Below are 8,807 nucleotides of genomic sequence, written 5' to 3'. Positions count from 1 at the left end.
GGCCCCGCTCCGAGCAGCTGGAACACGGGTTTATGAAATTACAGGCAATTCAGAGCAGCCGGCGTCGCCACTGTCTGGCTTCATTACGGGGACCGGCCTTGGAGGGGGAAGTTTATTGCAATAATTTAGGGAATTAGGACCTGACGCCCTGTATTAGCTCTTCGACATAAGCAGAAAAGACAGATCTTGCGGAACGACCCGCACTATGGGGAAGGATGGGTACAGGCCGGGAAAAGGCCATACACTACGCCTGGAGGAAGAAGAGAAGTCTGCAGGGTGGAGAAAAGGGCTGTGTTTTTTCTACAGTCAAATTAGATGGCCAACGCTAGCCCTGAAGGGGAGAGTCGACCTGGGAAAGGAAGGTCCTGGGCTCCGGACTCAGTTTCTCCATCTGTGAAATGAGAGCACTGCTGGGGGCCTTCCAGGTCCCTTCTGGCTCCGACTAGTGCTGGGACCATGCCACCTAGTCTCCCTGGGACACAGCATCTCCGTCGCCGCTCCTCAACTCCTGTGTGGTTGGGCCTTGAAAAGGTACCTCTCGGGGCGCCTGGGTGGCGCAGTCGGTTAAGCGTCTGACTTCAGCCAGGTCACGATCTCGCGCTCCGTGAGTTCGAGCCCTGCGTCGGGCTCTGGGCTGATGGCTCAGAGCCTGGAGCCTGTTTCCGATTCTGTGTCTCCCTCTCTCTCTGCCCCTCCCCCGTTCATGCTCTGTCTCTCTCTGTCCCAAAAATAAATAAAAACGTGGAAAAAGGTACCTCTCTTTTCTGGGGATCCGTCTCCCTGCTACCTCTCGCCCTCTGGGGGTCAAGTGACCAACGCAAAAACATTTTGGCCAGCTCACTTTTCGGGGGGCATTTGACATACCTGCCCTTTCCTGTCAAACGGGAGAGACATGGTCCCTAACCTCCCGGCAGCTTCTGACTCTCTCCCTGCCCCCCTCCACCAAGACAGCGTCTGATGTTTCACCAACTGCCCCTCCGGCCTATAAAAACCAGAGCTGAAGCTGCACCTTGACAGCAGACCTGACAGCCAGGTGGGGGAAGGGAGGTTCCCAAAGGCTGCTGCCCGCACCCCGCAAACTGGCCGCCCCGTCTTCCCGGTCGACGGTGGCATCCCATAGCGCTGTGCGACGGGGGGTGAGTTGCTTAGCCTCTCTGGGTGTCTCTTCCTCAAATCTGCCACGAGGGTGGTTGGTTGTGAAGATGAAGGGACGTGATGTGTGCGGAGAGCCTGGCACATCCTGAGAGCCCCGTAAACACTAGCAATGAGTATCACTCTCACTGCCCACGGTGGCTGACCTTGGGCGAGGTTCTCCAGCCCGGAACCTTCTCCTTTGTAAAGTGGGGGGAAGTGTCAGGACGGCCGAAGTACACTGCACCGCTGGAGGGCTCAGGGAACCTGTGTGGTGGTTCGCGAGGGCGGCCCCGCCACCCAGCGCTGTCCTGAGACACTCACCGCGGAGGTTTTCTCGGAGCGGACGAGTGTGTCAATCGAGGAGCGAGGAATGTGATAGGTCCCGGCAGCTGGGGGAGCCGGAGCATATCTGGTATGTGTCTCTGGAATGATTTGGGGGCAATTCACCGAAGTTGGAACTTGAGCCGTGAACTGCCCGGGACAGAGAGATAGGAAGCTGTCCGAGCGCACACTCCCCCACAGGGGGACCTGGTGCGGGGGCGGGAGGCGGCTTACACGGCACAGCGCTGCTGCTCAGGCCCGCCCTGGAATGGCCGTGAACTTGTTGTTTTTCCACGTCATTTGCTCTCAAATGTGCTATCGGGCCAGGCGATGCTAACCCTGTGGCTGCAGGTCCCTCCTCGTAACAAGCGATTGTGTGTTCTTCAGAGGTGGCCACGGGGAGGAGGGGGCCCGGCCCGCGGAGGTGGGGGAAAGGGAAACAAACCGCTCCTTTACAGTGAGCTTGCGTGTCCCGGAGCCAGCTCCCCCCCAAAGCACATGCCATTTCTGGCCCTTGAAGGGGTTAAAAGGCCTCCTGGAGTCAAAAACAAGCAGGTGTCCCACCGTGCCAGATACGCCGCCTAAACCGCTTCCAGCTTTTTTTTTCCCCTTCTGCAACAAGTCTGTGATCAGCCACGGGACAGAGGAGCCAGCAGCCCGCCTGTGACAGGCATCAGGTTAGCTCGCTCCCACTTGGGTGGCGCGCCCAGGATATAAATCCAGGCTCGGGCCCCCGCCGCGGCTCCTCTCCCTGCACACTCAGGAGAGGGAGTTTCCTTGCGAAGACCTTTCCTTTATCTGAAGCCGCACGGCCCAGCGGGCTGCACTGACTTGTTGGAGGCAGCCGGAGGCAGCCCCACCGAGAAAGCCTGCTGGGGTGGCGGGGAGGGCAGGTGTCTGTAGCCCAGAGAAGGAGAAGGCCCTGGGGGGCCCCAGCCCCTGGCCTCGTCCCAGGGGAGGTCTCTAGCCACCATAGACCGCATCATGTGGGCCCCGGGGTGCTGCCGGCTCTGGTCCCGCTGGGCGCAGGTGACAGTGTTGCTTCTGCTGCTGGGGGTGCCCCTGAGAGGCCTGGCAGTGCCACCCATCCGCTACTCTCACGCTGGCATCTGCCCCAACGACATGAACCCCAACCTCTGGGTGGACGCCCAGAGCACCTGTAAGCGGGAGTGTGAGACGGACCAGGTGAGTGGGAATCCAGACGCCGGACGCGGACCACGTGAGTGTGTTAGTGGGGGCCGTGGGCTGGGGAGGCTCAGGAGCACCTGGCAGGGCCCAGGAACACAAAGGAAGTTGGGCCCCAGGCCGCATGGAGATACGTAGGGCGTGATGTCTGCCCGGGTCCGAGGCTCCGATGAAGAGGTGGGTGTGATGTCCAAGCCCATCAGGGATGGCGAATCCTGGGATTCCCAGTCTCGTGTTTGCCGAAGGCTGCTCGGAGCCAGAACTAGGCCAGGCGTGTCGTGTGGCCTGGCCCAGCCCTTCAGCGCCCCATCAGCAGGTGAGAGCAGCCCCTCAGGGCAGTGCCGCGAGTGGCACAAGGTCCCCCCGTAGCCAGGGATGGGAGGGTGGGCGTAGAAGCTGCGTGTCTCCGACAACGGAGTGAGGCCTCCAGGCCACCTGCCCAGGGGTTTGCACCCTGACCCGGAGATCAGACCAGGCTGATGGGGAGAGTAGGCAGGAACAGCTCTGAATAGACTCTCTGGTTGGCCCTGGGAGGGAAGTGGAGTGAGCTCCAACCTGCCAGCTTCCTCGGTCCTCCCTTCTGCTCTCATCAGAGCAGCCTGGGCCAAGCAGGGCAGGGCTGGGGTTAGAGCAATTCTCTCCCGGCTCCCGAGTCCAAGGGCCATTCCACTCCCCACAGGGGATGGAGAGCGTGCTGGTACCTAGCAGCTGCCTGGACAGAGGCGCTTCCTGCCGGCCTGGCCAGTTCCTAGGGCTCGGGGCTGGGCTGGGCTGGGCATCGCCGGGGCACGGGAGAGACCCTGGTGCGGCCTTTTCCAAATGCATGGAATCTCCAGAAAAGCCCAAGATAGCCCTGCAGAGAGTGGCCTCTGCCCCATGGTGTCCAGGGGACAATTGTCAGACCACTCGGGCCAGACGCTGCCAGTGAGCGATGGTGGTGACGGAGGAAAGGGAGATAAGGAGTGTGGAGGCAGAGCACTCCCATTCAGCTGAGGTCACGCGGTTCACTGGCTACATTTGCAGGGAAGTCTGTTTCAGTGGCTCAGGCTGGCCTGATAAATCGGGTGGCGCGTGGGACAGGGAGACTCTGGCTGATTTGGCGTGTCTTGGGGAAAAGGCACCCGTGTGGGGCTAGGGATTCATGAGCCTCTGGGTATATTCTGGGCCCATAAGCAAAAACTGTTCTAAGAAGTCCTCCTAGGTTCCCTGTGCCGAGACACCTGCCCCTGGTCTCTGAGGACCCAACCTTTCAGGGACATCGGGGTCCTAAAGGAGCTTCCTGGGCCAGTTCTTAAGGAATTTGATGACCCTTGGGCCAAGGAGCCGGGGCTCCTGTCTGTTCCTAGTCCCTCCTGCCCTCCAGCCCCCACTGGGTCTCTCGCCCTCAGACCCCAGCTCTGAGATTCGCTCATCCCCGGACCAAAGCCTCGCCTGGTGTGGCCCAGAAGTCTATGCCAAGCAAGGGCTGCAAAACAAAGTCCCCATTCTGAGCCGAGAGGGGAAATCAGTAAACAGGTCAAGCGGGCAGGCTCCACACAGCTCCGGTGGGGGATTTTTTTCCCCCCTCTTAGCTGATGTGGAATGTCAAAGAGGCTGAAATAAAAGTCAGAACCACAAGAGGCCAGCCCTAGTGGGGAGTAATTCACAGAGCCACTACCAGGGCGAAGGATTAGGACCGTTGCCCGCCTGCCCAGCGAGTACGATGTGTTATTGTCGAAAACACCACGTGAAGTCCTTGTTTGTGTCGGCCCCCAGAGCATGTTGCTAATTTCGAGGAATTAAACTAATGCCTTATGTGGCTCCACAGAGAATCAGGGGGGATTACAGCCTAGTAAGTCCTCGCTGACGGCTTTGCTGACCTTTGCCACCCAAGGGGACTCTTTTCCTTGTTGATTTCCCCATGAAACGTCCCACACGTCGGAACTGAGCACCTGGGTCTGGCACAGCCCTCCGTGGTGAGACCTGGCGTCCTGGGCCTGTCCGGCCTGCCCCTCCCCTTGGCTTTGAGCGAATGCGGTCCCTTCACAGAGCTGTCGTTCCTGACGTGTGTGTGTGTGTGTGTGTGTGTGGCCGGCCTCGAACTTCTGCCCCGGAGGTGTCCGATTTTTCCTTCTTAGGGTTTGGTGTGACCTCTTCAATTCGGCCAGGGCGTCCTCACCCCAGTGGAAAAAAGACAGAAAGGCAGGCTCATTTGTTCCAAACCAGACCTCAGAACCCCATCCACCTGGAGCTTGAAGCCCTTTTCTGCCACTTGCCGGCTCTATGGACTCGGGCGTCACTTCTCTGAGTCTCTGCCTTTTCATCTGTAAAAGGGTAGTAAGAAAACTTCCCCTCTCAGAGGTACGTGGTCCACCTCTTCTCACACTACTGGCTGTGTGACCTTGGGCAAGTTACCTAATCTCTCTGTGCCTCAGCTATCACTACCTGTGAGGGGAGGATGATGATTGGGCCCACCTCCCGGGCTTGTGATGAGCCTAAGTCGGCAGGCAGAAACGTTCTTCGTGCCTCCCTGGCAGATAGCAGGTGCTATGGATACGCCAGCCACTCTTACTGTCAGCACGTTTGGCTCACGGTAGGCAGTGAACAGATACCGCCTCCCTTCCACGGGAACTGTGGGGTAGGGGTGGGGGAAGCCTGTCCGCTCTTCCGGCTCGTCCTCACTCGGGCCTCTCGATCTGGCTCCCTCTGCAGGAGTGTGAGACCCCCGAGAAATGCTGCCCGAACGTGTGCGGGACCAAGAGCTGCGTGGCCGCCCGGTACATGGACGTGAGAGGCAAGAAGGGCCCGGTGGGCATGCCCAAGGAGGCCACATGCGACCACTTCATGTGTCTGCAGCAGGGCTCCGAGTGTGACATCTGGGACGGCCAGCCCGTGTGCAAGTGCAAAGATCGTTGTGAGAAGGAGCCCAGTTTCACGTGTGCCTCCGACGGCCTCACCTACTATAACCGTTGTTACATGGATGCTGAGGCCTGTTCTAAGGGCATCACGCTGGCCGTCGTCACCTGCCGCCACCACTTCACCTGGCCCAACACCAGTCCCCTGCCGCCCGAGACCACCGTGCGCCCCACCACGGCCTCCCCGGAGACCCCCGGGCCGGATATGGTGGCCCCGGCTCTGCTCAACCACCCCGTGCACCAGTCGGTCACCGTGGGCGAGACGGTGAGCTTCCTCTGCGATGTGGTGGGCCGGCCCCGGCCCGAGGTCACCTGGGAGAAGCAGCTGGAGGACCGAGAGAACGTGGTCATGCGGCCTAACCACGTGCGCGGCAACGTGGTGGTCACCAACATCGCCCAGCTGGTCATCTATAACGCCCAGCCCCAGGACGCTGGCATCTACACCTGCACGGCCCGGAATGCCGCCGGGGTCCTGCGGGCCGACTTCCCACTGTCGGTGGTCAGGGGGGGTCAGGCCGCGGCCACCTCGGAGAGCAGCCCCAATGGCACGGCCTTCCCCACGGCCGAGTGCCTGAAGCCCCCCGACAGCGAGGACTGCGGCGAGGAGCAGACCCGCTGGCACTTCGACGCGCAGGCCAACAACTGCGTCACCTTCACCTTTGGCCACTGCCACCGCAACCGCAACCACTTTGAGACCTACGAGGCCTGCATGCTGGCCTGCATGAGCGGGCCGCTGGCCGCGTGCAGCCTGCCCGCCCTGCAGGGGCCCTGCAAGGCCTACGCGCCTCGCTGGGCCTACAACAGCCAGACGGGCCAGTGCCAGTCCTTCGTGTACGGCGGCTGTGAGGGCAACAGCAACAACTTCGAGAGCCGCGAGGCCTGCGAGGAGTCCTGCCCCTTCCCGCGGGGGGACCAGCGCTGCCGGGCCTGCAAGCCCAGGCAGAAGCTCGTTACCAGCTTCTGTCGGAGCGACTTCGTCATCTTGGGCCGGGTGTCCGAGCTGACCGAGGAGCCCGACTCGGGTCGCGCCCTGGTGACCGTGGACGAGGTCCTAAAGGATGAGAAGATGGGCCTCAAGTTTCTGGGCCGGGAGCCGCTGGAAGTCACCCTGCTCCACGTGGACTGGACCTGCCCCTGCCCCAACGTGACGGTGGGCGAGACGCCGCTCATCATCATGGGCGAGGTGGACGGCGGCATGGCCATGCTGCGGCCTGACAGTTTCGTGGGAGCGTCCAGCAGCCGGCGGGTCAGGAAGCTTCGCGAGGTCATGCACAAGAAGACCTGCGACGTCCTCAAGGAGTTTCTGGGCTTGCACTGAAGCCCCGGCCCCTCCCCGGCCCCCTCCTTGGCCCTCGTCCACCCACCCGCCCCCGACGCCCCTTGGTCCAAAAGCTGGGCAAGGTCAGGTTAGACGGTCTTAGGCCAGCAGGGAAACAGCAATCGGTGAAAAATGGTGGAAAAATGGCACCAGAGGTTCTTAGATCAACTAGTCTTTGGGTTCGGTAAGGGGCCCGTATTTTCTTTAGCTGAGGGGGGCAAAAGGAGAAGGCTGTAGACCCCCATTATTCCTGGTGACCAGTCTGCTTGCGTGGATGACCCTCTCTCTGCTGGCCAGCCCCCTCCGCTGGCTCCCCCTGTCCCCAGCTGGCTCCCATCCAGGGGTCCGGAGAGGGCATCTGCACGGTGGTCACCGGAATCACAGAATGGATTAAGGAGGGCCCAAGGACTTGTTGGACAGATTCCCCACAGCCGCTATGGGCAGAGACTGCTTCACGTGAGGGCTTGTGGGAAGTGGGAAGGGCAAGGCATGGTCTGACCCAGCACACAGCTGGCCCTGAGGTGGCGGTCAGCCCATGCCTCGGCCAAATTGGCTCTGTGGTCCCTGAGGCCACCACGGCACCAGCAGAATACACGTGTTCCGTGTTTCTCCTTGGCTTTATTGATTGGTTTATTGACGGTCGATTTATGAATTCAGCTCTGTTCAGTCCAACTCAGTGGGCGCTTTGTGAACACTTGCTGGGTGCCAGGTGCTAGGGCACAGAGAGGTATTAGTCACCGCCCAGCTCCTAGTTGGCTGAACGTGAATGTCCAGATCCCAGGGCTCCCACCCCCACCCCCACCCGGCCCGAAGCAGACCCATGGCTGGCCCTCCCCATTTGCATCTGCCACTGGCTCCCTCGGACAGAAAGCAGATAGAAGCCCCAGGATCTGTCCTGGTGGGAAGGGAAATATAGGAAGAGGAAAAGTCGGGGTTGGGGGAAGGGAAGGAGGAGGGGAGACCGGCCTGGGAAAGAAAAGGAATGTTGCTCGATGCTTCCATCTGGTGGTGGCCTTGGGAGCTGCAGGGACCTGAGGAAAGCTCTAGGTGCAGCCCGGCAGGGCGGGTTTGGGGATGTGACAGCTTGTTGGTGACTTCTTGTTTCTGGACTTCCTGAACAGGACCAGCCACCCCCTGCCCCCTCCCCCCAACCACACACACACTAAAGGACTTGAGAAAGCCACCGTCAGCTCTACATCTGCCCCCATCCCTCCTCAGCCCTTCATTCTGTCCTGGCCCCTCCAAAGCTGAAGAAGGTCATTGTGGAGCCTTCCTCAAATGTAGGGAGGAAGATTCCAATTAAAAGCTCATAGTATCAAAAGCCCTTCTTGTGTGATTTGTTTGGCTTAATGTGTGTGGGTGGGGGGGTAGTGTCATTTGCTCCGGTGACCTTGCAGGAGGGAAGTCTGGCCAACGGGACCATATATGGGTGACAGAGGGACACTAGCATTCGCCCCACTTTGGAGCTCTGAGGCTCCTTAAATGCGGTGCTCTCCGCAGCTCAGGAAAGCTGAGGCCAGAGAGGCCAGGTGACTTACCCAGGAAGATAGGGGGCTTAGGCCTGGATGTTCGGACTTCCGTCCCAGGCTCCCTGCCCGTCACGACAGCATGGTGGGCCAGGGGCAGACTCCACTGATGGTGTCGTGTTTGGAGGCACGATGTTGGAGGAGATATGAGTGGGGCAGGAAGAGGCAGGCTGCCCAGCTGTGGCTCCCTAGGGGGCCTCTGGGTGAGCCCGGGTCCCGAAGCCCTACGTGTGCTCAGAGCACAACGCTCTGTTCCCAAAATGGGGACAGCAGCACCTTTGGTGTCGGGCACCTGTGGCTATTCCCTGTCCTGGGAGTTGTGGCCATGGCATGCCCCACATCTCGTCTGTCCCTGAGGCTGTGAGCCACCGCCCAGCACCAGGGACCCCTGCCCCCTTTCCACTTCCCCGGGGGGTCTTCCGGGAGGAA

The 8,807-nt window shown here is 60.6% G+C and overlaps 1 protein-coding gene across 2 annotated transcripts; it reads left to right on the top strand.

Annotated features, from left to right (window-relative positions):
* The first annotated feature begins 1,387 nt into the window (after nucleotides 1-1,387).
* On the top strand, nucleotides 1,388-8,176 carry WFIKKN2 (WAP, follistatin/kazal, immunoglobulin, kunitz and netrin domain containing 2). 2 transcript variants are annotated; one of them, XM_040497134.1, is made up of 2 exons: nucleotides 1,388-1,546; nucleotides 5,332-8,176. In XM_040497134.1, exon 2 carries the CDS (start codon nucleotides 5,401-5,403, stop codon nucleotides 6,850-6,852), a length of 1,452 nt encoding a protein of 483 aa, XP_040353068.1. In that variant the 5' UTR covers nucleotides 1,388-1,546; nucleotides 5,332-5,400; the 3' UTR covers nucleotides 6,853-8,176. The 2 variants fall into 2 exon arrangements, with proteins under 2 accessions (XP_040353068.1, XP_040353067.1); XM_040497133.1 differs by lacking the exon at nucleotides 1,388-1,546 and adding an exon at nucleotides 1,606-2,640.
* Nucleotides 8,177-8,807: the final 631 nt, after the last annotated feature.

This window comes from Herpailurus yagouaroundi, unplaced genomic scaffold, assembly GCF_014898765.1.
Source record: "Herpailurus yagouaroundi ecotype Mexico unplaced genomic scaffold, PumYag 189, whole genome shotgun sequence".
Classification (NCBI taxonomy): Eukaryota; Metazoa; Chordata; class Mammalia; order Carnivora; family Felidae; genus Herpailurus; species Herpailurus yagouaroundi.
This window is presented reverse-complemented; position numbering and strand designations above follow the sequence as displayed.